This window comes from Stenella coeruleoalba, assembly GCF_951394435.1.
Source record: "Stenella coeruleoalba genome assembly, chromosome: 19".
NCBI classification, from domain to species: Eukaryota; Metazoa; Chordata; class Mammalia; order Artiodactyla; family Delphinidae; genus Stenella; species Stenella coeruleoalba.
In genome coordinates, this window is record NC_137165.1 from 54,451,099 (window position 1) to 54,470,374 (window position 19,276).

General features: G+C 59.2%; 2 protein-coding genes across 4 annotated transcripts; one reads left to right on the forward strand and one right to left on the reverse strand.

Annotated features, from left to right (window-relative positions):
* Positions 1-253: 253 nt before the first annotated feature.
* OTOP2 (otopetrin 2) lies at positions 254-7,705 on the reverse strand (the record flags this gene model as incomplete). The annotated part of the gene is made up of 6 exons (XM_079905568.1): positions 254-603; positions 2,448-3,325; positions 4,905-5,038; positions 5,508-5,566; positions 6,715-6,851; positions 7,387-7,705. 6 exons carry the CDS (start codon positions 7,703-7,705, stop codon positions 433-435), a joined length of 1,698 nt encoding a protein of 565 aa, XP_079761694.1. The 3' UTR covers positions 254-432.
* A 1,384-nt stretch (positions 7,706-9,089) lies between these two features.
* On the forward strand, positions 9,090-18,390 carry USH1G (USH1 protein network component sans; the record flags this gene model as incomplete). 3 transcript variants are annotated; one of them, XM_079905074.1, is made up of 3 exons in its annotated part: positions 9,090-9,354; positions 11,598-12,815; positions 16,399-18,390. In XM_079905074.1, the coding sequence occupies exons 1-3, from the start codon at positions 9,191-9,193 to the stop codon at positions 16,796-16,798; spliced, it is 1,782 nt and encodes a 593-aa protein (XP_079761200.1). In that variant the 5' UTR covers positions 9,090-9,190. The 3 variants fall into 3 exon arrangements, with proteins under 3 accessions (XP_079761200.1, XP_079761201.1, XP_079761202.1); XM_079905075.1 differs by lacking the exon at positions 16,399-18,390 and adding an exon at positions 13,774-15,494; XM_079905076.1 differs by lacking the exon at positions 16,399-18,390 and having other exon boundaries at positions 11,598-12,819.
* Between the last annotated feature and the right edge of the window lie 886 nt (positions 18,391-19,276).

The window sequence follows — 19,276 nt, forward strand, 5'->3', positions numbered from 1 at the left end:
CAAGACCCCCTCCTGTGATCATCCTAGATGTGGCTGCTGAGACACGAAGTGGGCACAGGGTGGGGCAGGGAGAAGAGCAGGTTTATTGGTTTCCAGCTCCAGGCGGCAGCATTGGCCAGGACACAGGGTGGGGGTAGGGGTGGAGCTAGAGGCTAGGACACTTCCAGATCTTGCCTGGTCCTAGGAAGGGTGCAGGGAGAGGTCCTCCCCCCCCCCCCCCCCGCTTGCCCCATGCCCCAGGGATATGCATGTCCTGATTGTGATTTAAAAACTCATCCTGGAAAAATAACTTTTGTGAAAATTCCACTCTGAGGCCAGCGGGGGAATGGGTAGTTACGTGGCATAGTGACTGCCAGCCTGGGATTCATTCCCCGGGGGTCTCTGGGTGGGTGCATGAGCTGAGCCCCTCCTCCCCACGTCTCTAGCGGGGCTTCAGGACAGCATGTAGACCTCCAGCAGGCTGGAGACAGCGTGCATGCGGTAGAAGATGCCGAAGGGCAGGCAGATGTTGACGATGGCTGCCCAGAGGGAGTAGCCATAGAAGTCCACTTCCACGGTGTTGCTGAAGTGGGGGCGGGCCCCGAAGGCGGGCATGATCCACAGCTGTGGGGACAAAGGGGTGTCAGGACCTGGCCCTGACTTGTGCCAGTGGGTCATTCCGTGGGCTCTGCTGGGTGGGGCGGGGGCAGGATGGGGGTCCCAGCCCTCTGGTTTTGTGGACAGCGAGGGCTGGGTGTTGCTGAGGGGGGACCTCGAGCATCTTGGGCGGGGCCTGGCACTCACTAAGGAGCTCAGTAAATGTGCCCAACTGAGCTTGCCTGCCCCCCAGCCTAGGGCTCCGCCTGCGATCGCATCTCCCACCCTCAGTATGGCCCACTTGTGGGACTGGGGAAGGGCAGAAGTCTCAATAGATGCTGTGAGAATTTGGAATAAATGGCTAAATCGGTAGCTCTCTCTTGGAGAGATGTGTGCAGGGTGGTGATGGTAGAATCAGACAGGCCCAGGGCAGGGGTTCAGGATCCTGCCGGAAGGCTCCCCCAGCCCTGCCCGCTAGGAGCTCTGCTCTCCAGCTCTGGCCCCGCACCCCACCCCCTTCCCAGGTCTGGGAGGCGGCTGAAGCTGGAATCCTGCTTCATCCCTGGCTATGAGCTCAGATAGTTCATGTATGGGGTGTGAGGCAAAGAATAAAGGCTTCTAGACTAACCCCCCTCTCCCCACCACAAATGTATCGCATCCTTGGACACATCACAGCCCAAATCTGAGCCTGCTTCTATCCTATAAAATGAAGGAGTTGGAGATGATGCCCTCAGAGCTGATCCAGGCTCAGATACCTGGAGCAAAAGCGGCCTCCCAGGTGACTCCCAGCCTGTAGGCTCCCAGCCTGTAGGCCTTGGGAGAAGGTGAGGGGGGGCCGAGGCTGGGAGCCACACCAAAGGTGACTCAAGACAGGAGGAGGTTTTGAGCTTTATTGCTTCTACTGGTAGGTCAGAGATGGGTGACTACTCTTTTTTTTACCTGTAGGAGGGGCAATATTGGCAGTGGGGACTTCAAGAATGCACCTCAATTTGGGCGTGTATTTCAGATAGACCCACTGGGGTGGAATCCCTCTGGAGATGTGTTCTATATTGGGATATACCCACATTAAGGCTGTTTTCTATATTAGGGGTATTTTCTATCAGAGGTTATAGCTAAAAGGACTGTCTTTACATTGAGCAAAACTTCACTGAGGTGCGCTCTGTCTTTGGGATGTACTCACAGGGGTCCAGGTTTCTCTGTTAGCGATTTCCCTCCTGGGGATTATATCTACACTGGGGCCTTTCTCTATTAGGTTGGAGCTACACGAGGAGTATTTCTCTGTTGGGATGCACCTTCACAAAGAGTGTTCTTGTACAGGATGTATATTTGTATCGGGTGAAGTCTGCTGCTCTACAGAGGAGTTTCTCTTGGAAAGCGGCTTTGCTGAGTCGCCGGGGAGGGGCGACTGTTGTGGCTGCCCCCCTCCCGGCCAGCCCGCCACTGCACTCTGCTGACAGACCCCTCACGCTCATGCTGGTCTCTGCCACCTCCTGTCACTGCTGCAATTATTCTAAGAAGCAGGTTGGTCACAAGGTCCCGGGAAGAGTCACACCTCCCACCTGGGAGCAAGGGCCCCCCACTCAGCTCCGTCTCACCTCCTCCCAGCCCTCACGCCAGCATCCCCTAAGACCCCTCCAGCTCTGCCTAGATGCCAGAATGCCGGGATCTCATTCTCCCCGTGCGCCCTGAGATGCTGTTCGCCCCCGGGGCTGCACCTGACTCTCCCTGAACCTGCTCCTTTCCTAGAGAGCCAGACGATGCTCGAGTGGGCTGGGGGCCAGACAGAGGGCCAAGTGAACAAACCCGAAAGAGCATCTTTCCTCGGCCTTCTCTTCCTCCCAGCCCACCCCCGTCTCTCCCCAGTTACTCACGATGATGTTGCAGAGCAGGAGAAACAGAGAAATGTCCTTCAAGCACCGGTATTTCCAGTGGCCCCTGGGGGCCAAGGTGATGCTCACTGCTCCCTGAGGTCCTGCTGGGCTGGGGCCAACCAGCCTGGGGGTGGGTGGGCAGGCAGGCAAGGTGTGGAGGGTGTCCAGGTTGGCAAAGGTGAGGCCGTGGCAGGGCTCCTTGGGGGGAGTACCATGAGGCTCAGCCCCGGGGGGAACCCGGTGGAGGCTCTCAATGATGAAAACGTTCTGGAAGGTGTGCTGGGCGATCATGAGCAGAGCGTGGGCCAGGCTGAGCCCCGCCAGCAGCTCCCTGGGTGTGCCCGCCACTGCAGCCACGATAGAGTAGTAGGAGATGGCGTACTGGCCCAGGGCGGCACCCACCAGCAGAGCCATGTCCAGGCTGCGAGTGGGGTTCTTACGGTGGTCCATGGCCCGGCGGTCAAAACGGTAGATGACTGAGCCACTCAGGCTGACCAAGGTCATGAGCCCCAGACAGACGATGTTGAAGCTGTAGTACATGACCAGGGCCTGCTGGGTGTGGCTCCTCTCCCCACTCACTTGGACCTCGTAGATGATGAAGACAGCCAGCCCCACGACGAAAAGCATCAGGCCCAGGATCGGGCCGGCAAAAAAGGTCTCCCGGAAGAGGCTGAGCAGGGATGGGGCGTGGCTGTGGCCGCGGGTAGAGGAGGCCATCAGCCTGCCGACGTTCTTCCACATGACGTAGAGCATGGTGGAAGCAAAGAGGCTGTACTCGATGTTGAAGGGGTACAGGTAGAAGTAGCCCTGCTGGAAGATCTGGCAGACGTCCGTGTTGCAGGAGCAGTCTTCTCCGACTGGGCCGCCCGCACGTTCCGCTGTGGAGAGGGGGGCGCAGAGCTGCACTGCCCTCCCACCTTCCTGGAGGCCCCCACCTGAAGAACCTCACCCCTAGACTGTGACCTTTGGAAGGGCAGGGTTGCTATCCGTCACCACCGTATTCCAAATGCCTACACAGGGCTTGGCACGTCCGTTCATGCCACAGATATTTATTGAGCATCTACTATGTCCCAGAAACTATGGGAGCCAGGGCTCGATTAAGAAAAAAAAACTCCGAGCCGCAGAGTTGCCCGCTTCATCCTGTCCCATTCCTGCAGAAGAACACTTCCAACCCTTCCCCACCGGTAATGACCCCTGGCTGCCCAAGATAGGCAAGACTCTGGTCCTAATAGAAGGTGGCCCGCTTGGAAACCCCTAAAATTCAAACTGCCTCGCCGCTCTTGCCAGCATCTGCTTCAGCCAGAAAGAAGCTGCTGTGCCCAGGTCTCGACCGTGACCTGCTGTCACTTCGGTTTGCACCACACTGATAGGAATCTCACCCTGCATCCAGCGCGTGCTCTGCTCTGCAGGATCCCTGGGGCCTTGGCAGACAGCTCTTTTGATCCCCAGAACTATCTCAGCTGGTTTTGCAGAAGAAGGAACTGAGGTTCACTCAGAGAAAGTGGCTTGCGGCGGCAGAACTGACGCCAATGACGTGACTCTCAGCCCTGAGGCAGGTACCCCTCTGCACCCTGCAGCCCTAGCACGTAAGGTCGCCCACCTCCCTGGGCTGGGTTTAACCATCCTCAGGACCCCTCTGTATGTGGACAGTGGCCCTTTTCAGTCCTGCTGGGCTGGGATCTCCTGTAGGCCTGGATCCATGCTTTCCATTCCTGGACCCTCCCATACTGAGTGTGCGTGTGTATTCAGGTAATGTCCAGGTGGACTTGGTCATCTAGTCTGATCCTGGCTGGTGGCGGGGTGGGGGGGCTAGAGAAGTCCAGAGAACCAGGACCAGGGGGACTGTGGGCTCATTCTTCTTCAGCGTAGCATATTGGTTCAAAGCAAAGATGGATCTCAACCCTAGTTCTCCAATTTCAAGCCCTGTGACCTTGGGAAAGCTACTCTCTATGCCTTAGTTTCTGCATCCATAACATGGGAATGCTAATAGTACCCATCTCACAGGGAGGTTGCTAGGGTTAAGTGAGATGGTGCTTGAGACACTTGGCACAGTGCCTGACATATAGAGCTCAGAGAACTGTCACTATCGTTATTGCGATTATTACTTCTACATTCTCCTCCTTGTCAGGCACTCCCTTCTGATCCCACGCTTCCACCGTTGAGCCACCCTGCCCCCCTTCCCCTCTTTCTACCTTGATCACTCTTGCCCTTTCTTCCTGGAGCATGAATCCCTTCTTTGGTGGGACGGAGACCTGGACAGTGGGACCAAGGCTGTACTGTCCAGGATGAAAAAATGCTCCCCTGTACTCTTCCTCCTGGGTCACCCACATCTAAACTTCTTCAGAGGCATAGCCTGGGGCAGCCACCTTTGCCTCCATGCCCTCTACGAGTCCACAGAGCACCCAGCCCGAGGCCTGGCTGCCACGGGACCAGGGTGAATCTGAAGTGGGCACTCACATTCCAGAGCGAGGCGGGTATGGCTGGTGTTGCCGTGAGGACTGCCGAGGGAATGGGCCTGGTGCACCGATTCATCCACCACGGTTGCCATCCAGATGGCCAGGTTGGTGGTGAGCGTGAACATGAGACCACATCTGTTTGGGGAGGGAGAGCAAAGAGGCCAGTGAGAGTCTGTGGCTCACGTTGGGTCCCCGGCGTGGTGGAGAGCTGGGGATGCTCTCCTGGGAGATGGTGCTGAGAAGCAAGAAAGCAGGCAGACCCCTGTGTGAACAGGGAAGCTGAGTTTGGAAGGAACACTTAGCCTGGCTGAGATGCCTCCCAAAAGAGGGCTGGGGGTGTCGTGGGGTTCAGGCCACGGCTGCTCCCTCTCTTTGGGGAAAGGACATTTCTACATTACACACGCCATCTCACCAAGCACGTCCCCCGTACCCCCAGCAGAGGGTGGTGGAAATCAGGCTGACAAAGCCAGGGGGCCTTGGCTGAAACCCCACCTGGGGGCAGAAAGAGGACCCACGCCCCAGGTTGGGAAGCGCTCATCTCATGCCAGGTGAGCCCAGCCCCTGTGCATGGACACTGAGCCACGGGCATGCAGCAGGCACTCACCGAGTCAGGTCCAGGTGGCTGTGAACACAGTCTTTAGCGGAGATGCAGAGAAAGTAAGTCTGTGTTGAGAGAGAGTGGTGGGGTCATCTACTCTGCAGACGGGCTCAGCCCGGAGTGCCCAGGTCCATGCCCGGCACCATGCGCTTACCGCCTCAAGAGCCCTCCTACTACGTGATCGAGTTTCTTTCAGCTTTGCAAAGGGAGACGTGAGCTTTTCTCTCTTTCTATTCTCTGGAGCGATTTGTACAAAATAGTTCTCTGTTCTTTAGAAGTTTGCAAAATGCCACCTGTAAACTCTCTGGGCTTGGTGTTTGTTTTCTGTTTCTTTGTGGGGTGGAGTTTTGACTGCCTAGTTATTTATTCCTGGGAGCGAGGCCAGCCTCGGAAAGAACCTAAGCGGCCTCACAGCTCTCTCTGGCACTGTCCCTGCCTCATCCTCATCCTTTGCTTCCCTGCAAGTCCTTGCTCTCACCTGGTTGCCCACAAATCCTTGCTGTGGTGTTTATTGATGTTGTGGTGTCTGTATTTCCATTTTGCCTGAGTATTCTTTAAAGTCAGAAAATGTAAAATTAAAACTATATAAATGCCAAAGTTGTAAATGTGTTAAATTGTGGAAACCTGGGCAGTAAGGATGATGTTTCAAGAGAGGGAACCATACACGTGGTCATTCTGGGCTGGGGAGGGTTTGGGTCCCACGTTAAGACCAGTCCTGCCTCAGCTCAATCAGAAGATCTTTTCCCGTGTTATTCGTGCAAGAAATAAAAAAGTGAACTTGTTTGAAAAATCCCATATACAGGCTACCCTATTTCCTGAAAAAATACAGAATATAGGGGACATGGCTGAGGCCCAACTGGCCATGCCCACAGCAGGACGCTGAGCTGAGACTGATGCCCTCTATGGGCACCCAAGGAGGGCAGGTCAGGTTCCAGGAGACAGCAGCTGCCACAACTGACACCTCCTAGGTGTTAACTACCGGCACTGCTTAAGGTGAAATGAAATCGCAGGGCCCCTAAGGAGGCACTCACATTTGGATATTACGTCATTACCAAGTGCTTCCAGATTTACGGACTCATGTGATCTGCACTACCGTCCTATCCCCACCCTAATCGATTGCTCAGCGTGGAAGTGGAGTGGAGCTCAGATCTCCTGACTCCATGCCACATGTTGGCTCTCTTCCACCACACTCAGGGACACTCCTCCCACCCACCTGCACAATGACAAACACAGCCTGGGTGAGAGGGTACAGGATCTTGATGGCTGACTGGCACTCAAAGGAACTGGAGTAGTAGCCGGTCTTGAAGACATCAATGACGAGAGTGCAGATCCCAAACAGCACCAGCCCACCTGGGAAGGAGGGTGGGGGGTGGATCAGAGAGGCAGGAGAAAATGATTACAGATTTGAGGATGGATGGCCAAATAGTTGGATGATTGGGTGGATGGATGGATGAATAGGGTAAGTGAGAAGACGGATGGAAGGATGGGTGTGTGATTGAATGGGTAGATGGATGGATGTCCTGTTGAGCCCCCATCCCTTTGGGGCTGCATAGATAAGGGAAAGGACCCTAGAGAGGCTCTTTCAACTGCAGCTGTCATCTGTTTTCTGCTCTCCATCAAAGTCTCTTCCATGGTCACCCTCTTTCAATCTTTAGATAGGGCAGAGAAGTTCCACTCCATCCCTCTCTTCATCCCTCTTCCAGGACTCTTTCCCTTCCTCTTCTGCCTCAGACACAGCCCACCTCACCCTCAGACACATCTAGCCTTGGGGGGTGGGGACTTCTCACCGGTCTACCTCGAAGGGAACCCAGCAATTCCTGCGGGAGCCCCAGCCTCCAGCTCCCCGCCTGGGCCACCCCACCTCCGCCCACACCTCCCCTGGCACCTCGGAGCCAGATGGGGCCCGCGTGCGCGTCCCGGTAGGGGACGGCGTCGGTGTCGGGGCAGCGCACGGTGCGAAGGAGGTAGAAGAGGATCCAGAGCACAGCCAGCAGCATCATGGTGGTGAGCAGGGCGAACACGTCGGTGTCGTACACCGCCACCTTGTTGAAGGCGCCGCCGCTGATAAGCGTGCAGGCGAGGAGCAGCACGTTCACGGCCAGCAGCACGGACAGCAGGCGGCCGCCCTTCTTCCACACCTCGCGGGGGGCTGCCCGCGGTGCCGGCGGGCTCTCCTTGGGGCCCGTGGGCAGCTCCTCGGACATGGCAGAGGCGACTGGAGGAGGCTGGAGGGGTCACTGTCGGGGCGGAGCGGACAGGACCCCAGGTCAGCCTCGAGAGCTCTCCTTCCTCCATCTTATCCCTAGATTTGGGGACCCGAGGGGCGGGGGCTGCGGGGGGTGAAGGAAGCGCTGGGAAGGGGGAGAGAAAAGCCCACTGTGCCGGTCTCGCGCTCGACGGGAGGAAAAGAGAAGCGGCTGCAGCCCCGTCAGACCCCGTCCAAGGTTCCCACTCCCCAAATCCGTCGGCCGGCTAGCCAGGGGCACCCACCTGGCTGGGCCGGGAGCCCGCGCTGAGCTGGGGGTCAGGGGGCGGCGAGTGTGTCCTCTCTCTAACGCCGGGATGGACGGGCGCTTTATACCGGGGAGGGCAGGGTGATTTACAGCCGCGGGAGCTCAGCTCCATAAACCTCTCAGTCCCACTCACATGATCCATCTTTTTCCTGGGCTGAATTTAGTGAAGAGCGTGCGGAGGCAGACAAGGTATGATTTATATTTACCTGTTAAGAGGCGCCCCCTCCCCCGCCGCCCTGTCACCTCGGCGCAGCCAGCCTCGGGCGCGGCCCGGCACTGCGGCACCCAGCGGGCACCCCGCCCCCGGCGCCCAGCGCGCCCTGGCGCCCCTGTCTCCTGACGCCCAGAGTCCTGAGAGCTGACGCTCAACAAACGCCCCAAGGGCCCGCAGGCACCCCGACGCCCTCATGCCCCGCGGCCCTGTACCTTTGGGCTCTTCTGTTGCTGTCCCAAGATCGGGACCCTACCGCCCCTTCCCCGACACCCTCGCAGTGATCGAAGTTCCCTCTTCCTCTCTCCCTTCCCCTGGTCCCCGCTGCGCGGGATGCTGCCGAGTCGGACTTGCGTACGAAGTGCTCGGCCAGTCTTGTAGCGCCTCCTGCTGGAGCGCGGCTGGCCCACCTCGCGCGAAACTGGCCGCCGGGACAGCCGTGTCCCGATCGCTGACGGTCTGGCGGTCGGTCCTCATAACTCTCTTAGGCCCATTGTCCAAGGGGTCAGGACTGCCCTCAGACATCCCTCCCCAGCCCTTGGCCCGTTCCCTTGACGCTTAGAGACTTCGGGGGCCGCAGCGCCGCGGCTCTAGTGAAGACAGACCTCGGACTGTCCCCAGACTGGGCCTCACGGGGCGGGACGCTGGGGTGAGCAGCGTTTTGGAGAGAGGCCGGGCCCGGTTTGCTCGGGAGCAGGGAGTTTAGGACCCAGGGGCAGCCCGGGGCGGCCCTCTGGGCAGCGGGAGATCCTCCCCCCACCTTCCCCGCCCGCTGAGCGGCTCAGATGTCCGAGTAGCGGCGGCTCTGGCGCTCCGCATCTTCTGTTTGCGGCGGCGGGCGCTGGCGGCCCCGGCCCGTGCCCGACCCCCTCCCCCAACCCCATGCCTCAGCTCTAACCCCGCCGCCCTCCCCCGCGGGGGGCATTTCCCCGTGTCCCCTGCCCGTCCCGTCCAAGTCAGGCGCCATGAACGACCAGTACCACCGGGCGGCTCGGGACGGCTACCTGGAACTTCTCAAGGAGGCCACCAGGAAGGAGCTGAACGCGCCCGACGAGGATGGCATGACCCCCACCCTCTGGGCTGCTTACCACGGCAACCTGGAGTCACTGCGCCTCATCGTGAGTCGAGGGTGAGTATCCTACTGTCCCCGCCCAAGCCCCGCCGGGGAGGACTGAGAGTCTCAGGGCCGCTCTAGGCCCCTGAGACACCCCTTCTCAACTCCATAGCATCTCCCCCCCCACCTCCGCTGTGCCACCCTCTTCCTTAGGACAGACCCTAAGGTGGAACCTTGGAGATTGACAGTCGTGGGAGGAGGAAACAAACTGAGGCCTGTGACATTTGTGACCTGGATGCGGGGCTAGGAGGAGAGGGACTGGGACTTGGGGGTCCATGGTTGTGGGAGGGGCTTCAGAGTGAGGAGAAGGTGGGAGGGATCTCCTGGGTGGGTAGCACCAGGAAGCAAGAGTGAAGGGCATAGTGAGACTGGGAGAGAAAGAGCAGAAGCCTCAGAGGGGCCGGAAGGGGGGCTGGGAAAGGAGAAGCTCTTCACTGCCCACCCCCAGCCTGTGGTCCAAGGGGTCCAGCCGGCGCCCACACCTCCCCACACACTGGATTCCACACAGCTCTCTCCCTGCTCGTCCCTGAGACTTGTGGGCACTGTCCACAGCGCCAAATGTCACTCGGTTCAGCCACCCCATGAACTCCCTCTGTGCCCCTCCCCCACCACAGGCTCCATCACCCTCCCTTTGGAGTTGTCTGCGGGGAGGAGTGGGCATTGAATCCAGGTGTCAGGGCCAGGGAAGGGGTTAGGAAGTAGCAGTTGAGGAATGTGGCGTCCAGGGCCACTGACATGGGCTCCCTACGGCTGAATGACCCTGTGGACAACTTGCCAGCCCCAGCGGTTTAATAAAGAGAAGTCAGGTTGACCTGGGGACCAGGGAGGCCTGGACAAGGAAGAGGGATGTACGAGGTGCCCCAGGAGGGTTAACATGAACATCTCAGGCCCTGGGAAATCCTGGTGGAGGGAAAGGGGCCCGGCTGGCCTGGCGCCAGGAGCTGGCCTGTGGTTTGAGCATGGGGTAGGTGGGGAACCCGCCTTTGCCCTCCCTCCACAGCTGCTCCCCGGGCCCAGCAACAGGTGGAAGCAGCCCCTGAGATCAGGCAGCTGAACCATGCCCCGAGACGCGGAGCCTGGCCCCTGTCCATGCGAAGAGGGCGCACAGTGATCTGCCATTCTGCTCCCCCCCGGAGAGATTCGTGGGAGGAGGGGACTGGGGGGCCCCCCTTGGTGCACCAACCCCCCCAGCTCCTACAGAGGGTGAGGGCTGGTGCTTGATGGGGTGTGGGCCAGATGCCCAGTAGCTCCTGTCTAGAAGGACTTGAAGACCAGTGAGGGAAGTGGGGAGGGGAATGCGGGGGGTTGGGGACTGGGGAGTGTGGGCAGGAGCTGCTGAGACAATGAAGTGATTCTTCCTTCAGCCCTGCGGGGTGGCCCCCTCATTAGAGTGGGGCAGAGGGCCTGAGCTAGGTCCCTGAGGGAGGCGCAAGCTTGGAGGAGCCAGGGAGAGGGTGCCCAAGGGGGGCACAGTCTGGCGCGGAGGGTGTTGGAGGGGGCTGCGTGGGTCCCTTGGACCTGCCCGAGCCAGCCGCCTCACAGCGCTCCCGAAGATGGGGCCGCCCCGGGAGGGGAGGGCAGCTGGGCCCAGGCTGCAGGCTGCCCTTCCCCTCCCCTCCAGTCCTGGCTGCCCCCATGCTCCCCTCCTGGCCCAGGCCAAGACCCGACACCTGCTCTCACACGCGGCCTTGCCAGGCCTGGCCCTGCTCCCTGCAGACGTGGCCGTGCCCGGCGACACGCAGGCACGCACCCTCACACACTCCCCCAGGGCTCAGGCCCAGCACACACGACCCTCTCGTCCTCTTTTTCGGTCACTCCTGCACTGGCAGCCCCACTCACCGCCGTGCCTGCCTAGAGACCCAGACTCGGCCCTGGCCCACCACCTCTCTGGGCCAGCTCCCCGCCGGGCCCCATGAATAATTCACTCCTTTCTCTCTGGGCATTAAATATTTATCCCCTGAGATTCCCAGCCCTCAGTTCTCTTGGGGAAGGCCCCGCCCCGGCCCCGCCTTCTTTGTCGCCCCACCCACTGCGAGCCTGGAGCCATCTTTAACCCTGGGCTCGCTCGAGCTGCGCCCGGTGGCTCCTGGCGGCGTGTCTCCCGGAGTCAGAGGAGAGGTCTCAGGCCGTCGAGTCCCTCTGGTGTGCCTGTGGGGAAGCTCATCCAGGCTGGGCGCTCCCCCCACCGGCAGCCGCTGCCGACTGCCTGCCTGACCTTGCGATGGCTCGTCACCCCTCCCCGCGTGTCCTCCCTGCAGGGGTGACCCGGACAAGTGTGACATCTGGGGCAACACGCCCCTGCACCTGGCAGCTTCCAATGGCCACCTGCACTGCCTCTCCTTCCTGGTGTCCTTCGGGGCCAACATCTGGTGCCTGGACAACGATTACCACACGCCGCTGGACATGGCCGCCATGAAGGGCCACATGGAATGCGTGCGCTACCTGGACTCCATCGCGGCCAAGCAGAGCAGCCTCAACCCCAAGCTGGTGGGCAAGCTGAAGGACAAGGCCTTCCGCGAGGCGGAGCGGCGCATCCGCGAGTGCGCCAAGATGCAGCGCAAGCACCACGAGCGCATGGAACGGCGTTACCGGCGCGAGCTGGCCGAGCGCTCGGACACACTCAGCTTCTCCAGCATCACGTCCAGCACCCTGAGCCGCCGGCTGCATCATCTGGCGCTCGGCAGCCACCTGCCCTACTCGCAGGCCACGCTGCACGGCACCGCCAAGGGCAAGACCAAGATCCAGAAGAAGCTGGAGCGGCGCAAGCAGGGCGGCGAAGGCACCTTCAAGATCTCCGAGGACGGCCGCAAGAGCGTGCGCTCGCTCTCGGGCCTGCAGCTGGGCAGTGACGTGATGTTTGTGCGCCAGGGCACCTACGCCAACCCCAAGGAGTGGGGCCGCGCCCCGCTCAGGGACATGTTCCTCTCCGACGAGGACAGCGTCTCCCGTGCCACACTGGCGGCCGAGCCTGCGCGCTCGGAGGTCAGCACCGACTCAGGCCACGACTCCCTGTTTACCCGCCCGGGCCTGGGCACCATGGTGTTCCGCAGGAACTACCTGAGCAGCGGGCTGCACGGCCTGGGCCGCGAGGACGCGGCGCTGGACGGCGCGGGCACGCCGCGGGGTCGGCTTCAGAGCTCCCCCAGCCTCGACGACGACAGCCTGGGCAGTGCCAACAGCCTGCAGGACCGCAGCTGCGGGGAGGAGCTGCCCTGGGACGAGCTGGACTTGGGCCTGGATGAAGACCTGGAGCCCGAGACGAGCCCGCTGGAGACGTTCCTGGCCTCCCTGCACATGGAGGCCTTCACCACCATCCTGCGGCAGGAGAAGATCGACCTCGAGGCACTCATGCTGTGCTCGGACCTCGACCTCCGCAGCATCAACGTCCCCCTGGGACCCCGCAAGAAGATCATGGGGGCCGTGCGGAGGCGGAGGCAGGCGCTGGAGCGCCCGCCGGCCCTGGAGGACACAGAGTTGTGAGTGCCCAGAGCCTCGGTGGGGATGGGAAGATAGGGCTTGGAAGGCCCTGGGGTGGGCGTGGATCTGTCTGCCTTTTCGGGTGGGGGATAATAACTAGGTCGCCGTCAATTCCAAGAGGCCCCGCGTATTCACCCCCAATTCGGAAAAAGAAGCTGCCTGTGTACTTTGCTGGTGTCAAATGCACCTCAATTTTGAAGAAGTCAGAACGCAGGAAAATGGGTGTCTTCGTATGGATGAGACCCAGTAGTCATAGTAACCACGGCCGGGACGTTTTGAGCCCTCCCATCGCCTGGGTACTGGAGTTGCCCTTGCACAAGTCCTCTCATGTGCAGGGGCTGTATCACCCCCATTTTACAGGTGAGCAAGTGGAGGTTCAGAGGCTTCGAGTAGCTCACCCATGGTCCTGCCGCCGCTCAGTGCAGAGCTGGGCCTGATCCCTGGTCTGTGAGGCTCTAGAGCTAGGGAGGGCAAGGTGACTCCCGTGGGGTGGAGGGTGTGGCAGCCGGTCATCTCACCAAATGCCCAGGCCCTCAAGACAGATGTCTTACCTACTGGTCCCTGAACCTTGTAACCAGACACGAGCAGATACTCTCAACAGGGCCAACAGTGGCCTTGAGGGCAGAGCTGTCATGTTCAAAAAGCCATCATGGGGAGCCCAAGGCTGCTGTCAAACTGGCAACGCTGTTGGCCCATCCCTGCCCTGACTCTGCATCCTGGCATCCCACGAGCCCAGCAAACACGGCCGCCCCCTTTTGGTATCTATGGCCTTTACCCTGCATGGCTGGGCAGGGGTGGGTTTGGGAGGAAGTCTGGTTTAGAGTTTGGGGCCGGCGTCCCCATCCCTGATCATCGGTCTGCCTAGAGAGGGTAAGTGGTCAGAATATTTGGTCCTGACTTAAAATGCTGTGTGCGAAGGCCCTTATCTGAGGTCTGTTTCTGTCTCTCTCTCCACAGATAACAGGGGCTCCTATCCCCATACCAAAAAGAGTTGCAAGTTGCCACACCCACGGTGGGACCACGAGGTCCTCACAGTTGCCAGCCCTGCAGCTCCCCAGCCGCTTCCCGGGAGCAAGGACCATGCGGTCATCTCCCTTGAAAGCCTGTCCCCACTCTGCCGCAGAGGGTATGGCCTGGAGGCACCTGGAAGGCCAAGAGAGTGACTCAGAACATCAATTCTGAGGGGTCCCGAGGCCCCTAAGCCACCTCTCTCTGAGTGGCTCTAAAGCACGTGTGCATTCGTGGAAGGCCAGCCCCAGTGCCAGGGCGGGGGCCACTAGATGATCAGCCCGTCAGAGCTGGATGGGAGCGTGTGGTGCGAGTGGGCATGGCTTGCCCCGGGGCCGTTGTCTGTCCCCACCCCTCCTCTACGGGTCCTGTGGTCTGCTCAGTCTGGAGACTCTCCTCCTACATTTTTGTGCAGGAAGAGTTTGGGCTGCCTCCCCTCCCCCTGTACACCCCAGAGAGGAGGTTCCCCGCTAGACTCTTCAGCCAAACGCCCCAGCTTTAGTCCCCACCCCGCCCCAAGCACGGCCGGTCCCCTTCTCCTTCTCCCACTGGCCATGCTGGGGAGTTGGAGCGCCAGGCTGGGCTGGGGTGGGGGTGACCGGTGCCCTTCCAGCCTACCCCGGGGTGGGGCCCAGCCTGACTCCACCCTCCCCGCCCTGTCCTTCTCCACTCACTCTCTCCTTGGTTGTGCAGCCCGGTGCCCCCAACCCCAGGGACCCCAGAGGGTCAGGGCAATAGATCCAAGGTGCTAGAGCGACTGGCTACAGTATTATGGCCTCGAGGCTCAGCGGGCATCTCTGGGCTGGGGAGAGGCATCTGCCAACTGGCTCAGAGTCTCCCAGGCCCAAACCAGGCAGAGACTGGTTGTGGCTGGGTGTCCAGCCTCGCGTGGGCGAGTCCCGCCATGTGGACACGGGAGCCTGAGGATGTGGACAGTCTAAACTGCTGATTGCCCCCAGGTTCCCAGGGCTCCGGGCAAAGGGTCTGGAAGCAGCTGGGTGGCTGCCTGATTCTGCATGGGTAGCGGGTAGGGGAGAGTTCTGCACGGGTCCCTGCTCTGTGATGCTGGTGAGACCAGGGGAAAGGCCAGACTCAAAGGGTCCTCAGACCAAGGTCACGGATGTGGGAGGGTCACTCAGGAGCCCCCACGGTGTGCACATATACACCGCATGCAGATGTGCCCTTCCTCCTCTGTCAACAATGGTGCCCCCGTCCCTGACCTTCAGCTTAGGAAGCAGCTCCTACCAGGAGCATTGCCACAGCCCCCAGCTCCTTCCTGGGCCCCTTGGCTGGTGCAGGGGACAGAGAACCCCCCCAAAACGCCACAGGCCTCCCTCTGGTGTGTCTGTCTGAGCGTGGGTCCCCGGGCACACACCTGCTCAGAGCTGGGGGCGTGATGGAGGTGGTCCCTGTTCCCACACTGAAGGCCTGGTCGCCTGCCACTGCCACTCTGAGCCCACTGCAGTCCTGCTCCCCGTTCTCTGGGCCTGGGGCCACCCCCAAGTGCCGACTTGACTTTCCTGGAGCCCCAGGTGCTGCCCTTTCTCTCCTGTTTCCTGTCTGTGTACGGCCTCAGCCCCCTCCCTGTTCTCTCAGTGCTGGGGTGGGGCGGGCTCCCAGATTCCCACCACTGTACAAAGTACCCCTCCCTCAGGCTCATTATAATTTTTGTAGAGAACCTTCTCCATCCTTGTCATGCCTGTGTCTTGTTTTAATCATTTGGGGGTGGGAGACGGGTAGGGTGAAAAAAGCAAGAGGTTGGAGGTGGGAGAGGAAGAGGGTCTTTTTGTGCCTATGAGGACTTGGTCCTCTTCCTTGGAGGGGGTCCTGGGGTAGATGGTAGGGCACTCCCCCACCCCATGCATCTCTGCAGGGCCCTCCCTCATCCTCGAGTCTTCACCTTGCTCTCTCTCTGGACCCAGAATTTAGAGCTGATGGAGAGGGAGGGTTCAGAAGAACTGGGACAGGAGACCCCCCCAGCAGCTGAGTCAGGAGGATGGTCCAGGCCTGTCCGCTGCAGCTGCTGAGGGCAGGTCAACACTTCCTGCCTTCCCACCAGGTCCCCCTGAGCTTCTCCAGACATGGGCAGACGCTGTACACGAGGCTGTCACCTATCACCAAGGTCCCATGAACCCCCATCTCAAGGCCCCAGCCCACCCCTGGGAGGCCTCCAGTGGGGTCTCCATTTCCCTCATCACCCCAGGCAGCTCACGTGGCAGCCCTATTTAGAGCCGTCCTTTCTCCCAGGGGTAAGGCTTCCCCTTAAGCTGCAGGACAATGGGCTCTTGTTTTCTTAGTCAAGTCTGGGAAGGGGCACTGGAGTCATTTTGTTTCATTCGCTAAGGCTGCTGGGCCAAGTGCTTCTGCCAAGGGCACTTCAAGACAGCCTCTTCCCTCCAGCATCATCAGAAATGTCCACAGGACGTTGGTGCAGCAAGATTGCCCGGCAACCGTCTAGTGATTCTAGGCCACCTCCCTCCACTTTACAGATGGAAAACCTGAGCCCTGTGGAGGGGAAAGTCCAGACCCAGAACACAGGCCTCCTGACTGCTGCCATGCTTTCCTCACCTCCAGGCTGCCAAAGGGGCCGATAAAGACGCGAGATCCTGCCCTCGGACGCTCCTCGTGGTTCCTCCGCCCTGCGACCCCTACTGGCCGTCCTGGTCACTGCACCTACCTCACGAAAGACCAGCCTCCTGGCGCCGCTGGTTCAGGGAAGGACATGGGGGTGAGGACTCGCAAAGACAAGATAGAGGAGGTCGGAACCTCAGCGTGGAGGCAGAGACTAACCGGAAGCAGTGGGGGCTGGAGCTTCCATGGGTCAGTGTGGCTGGAGGGTAGAAGACTGGGGTGCAGGAGCAGGGGTGGCTCCAGGAAGCCTGAGGGTACTTTAGACACAGTGAAGGGAAGAACTTTACACGGTAGGGACTCAGCTTTCTCTACTTGTCCCCCTAAAAATTTAGATGGAGGTTAGGGAAATTCTAAAAAGCTAGAATAATGAATGATTCTTCGCTTTTGGGGATTAGAATCTGGTGCCAATATGGACACTTGCCCTGGGAAAATGCATGTTGAAATACGTATACACTCACGTACAACTTTCCTCGTAATTCCAGACAGCTCCTGAAGTGCGGAGAGGTCCGGGGACCCCAGGTTAAGAAGCATTAGTTAGACTGCTGTGAAGTTACATCATCAGTGAGATTACCGATTTGATGGAGGTGGGAGTGGTGAAATGAATCAGAGGCAGGAAGGACCTCCGGGGTATGTGGCACAGACTTCTCTCTCTCTCTCTCTTTTGTTTTTTGGCTGCTCTGGGCAGCATACGGGATCTTAGTTCCCCGGCCGGGGATCGAACTCCTGCCCCCTGCTGTGGAAGCGCGGAGTCTTAACCACTGGACCGCCGGGGAAGTCCCACAGACTTCTCATTTTACAGATGAAGTAACCGGGGCCACATGGCAACAGAGCAGTCAAGTGAGCAAAGTGACACTAGGTCTCATGATGCTTCCCATGGTGCCAGCTGCCTCCTGTCCCCAAGTTAGACCAGTCCTGGACAGCACCATACCCCTGTCCTCCCAGCACCTTCTCTGAGACAAGCCTGGGTTGTACGGGAGGTGGCCATGCTCAGGAGACAGCCTGATCTGGGCAGCAAAACTGGCTCTGCCCCTCTTTAGTTGTGTTGCCTTGGGCAAGTTACCCAGTCTCTCAGAGTCTGTTTCCTCATCTGCAAAAGAGGTATTACAGTTTATTATAATGTATCAATAAGTGTTAACCCCGCAGGTCATTAGGAGGGTGAAATGATGAGCACGGAAAGCGCTTAACGTGCTGCCCGATATTTACCGCACATCAGTTACTAATGATCACAGTTATTGGTGGTCTGAAACAGGCCCCTGGGGCACTCCTTGCATCTGTGGTCCCAGCCACCCGGTAGGTGAGTCCTAGGCAGTTCCAGGGAGCAGTCCTGCTTTTCTGACCCCTATATAAGAGTGAACCCCGCACCAATCACACTAGCTCCTGGAGACGGCTCTGTGGGCATCCTCATCTGACCAGCAGGGGGTGTTGACAATCTAGCCAGCGGTTAAGAAATAGTCAGCTAGCCACCATCTAGTGGAAGGACCCAGGGAGGAGCCAGAGCTGTTCCTGAGGTGCCCAAGGAACTGGGTGTCTTTTACGGAGGGGGAGTCGCATGCCCACTGGCCTGGGCCCACCTCATGCAACTGTCTGAACTTGACCAAGGCAAGTGAGGGGTTTTTAGCCTTCATAGGTGAAGATATTGAGTATCAGAAAGGTTTTCTGATGTGCCCAAGGTCCCAGTAAATTAAGAAAAGTTCAGGATCCCTGACCTTTGTCCCTTCTGTCACCCTCTCAACAATACTATCAATTGTTGAGAGCTTGTAAGGTGTCAGGTGCTTATGTTAAGCACTTTATATACATTCACCCCTCACAGTAAAATCACAACCCTATAAAACAAGGAACATATTGTGATTATTATCCCCTTTTACAGGTGGGAAAACAGAGGGTCAGAGCGGTGATATGACTTGCCCAAAGTCACAGAGCTATTAGGTGGTGACCTAGGCCTCAAGGACAAATGTCCGTGATACTGAAACCTGCGGGCCTAACCGCGGTGCTGTAGGCCCCCAAGCACTCGTACTGTACCCTTTGATGGGGGTTGTCCTTGATCTTGGGTCCCCTTGACCTGGGCATGCCTGGGCCTGAGCAGGTGCCAGACTCAGCCTGAGGTGGGCTGGGGACATGCTGGCAGATTCAGCAGCCCAAGCACATGGTCTGAGACACAGCGCTCACCTGCCCTGGGGGGAGCTGGGCTGAGAGAGGGCAGGTCGGGTCATGGGGCCACCGGACAGGATACTGGGGGACAGTGTGGGAGGGTAAAAGCTTTGTGTCTCAAGCCTGCCGAGATGGGGGGCAGGCCTGCAGAAGTATTCCCTCCCAGAGAGTCTGTCTGCTTTCTTTTTGTCTTCTTGTCTCTTGGTCCCATTTCTCCCTGTGACACTGGGACTCCTGGTGTCCCCCTCTCTCCCCCTCTTTCTATTATCTCATCTCCCCAGGCCTCAGTCTCTCTTGGTGTCTGTGACATAATCAGAAATAGATAACTGGTCTCCGCTCCTGGCTCCTGACACAGAGCTCCTAAATCCCTTGGAATTTCCTGGGATGACAGGAGTATCTTTTGTTCTAATGGGGTGACTCTGGGTGGGCTCTTTGACGGCTTCAGGATGGGGGCTGGTCACCAGAAAGACCAGGCCACCCCCCATCCTTTGTGGGGTGGGGGAGAGGGGCTGGAGGTTGAGTTAATAATTGATTGTGATGAAGCTTCCATAAAAATCCCTAAACGACAGGGTTCGGAGAGCTTCTGAGTTGGTGAACGCATCCACATGCCGACTCCACGTGGAGTTGGGTACAGAGGTTCCTGCACTTGGGACCTTCTTGTACCCTACGTATC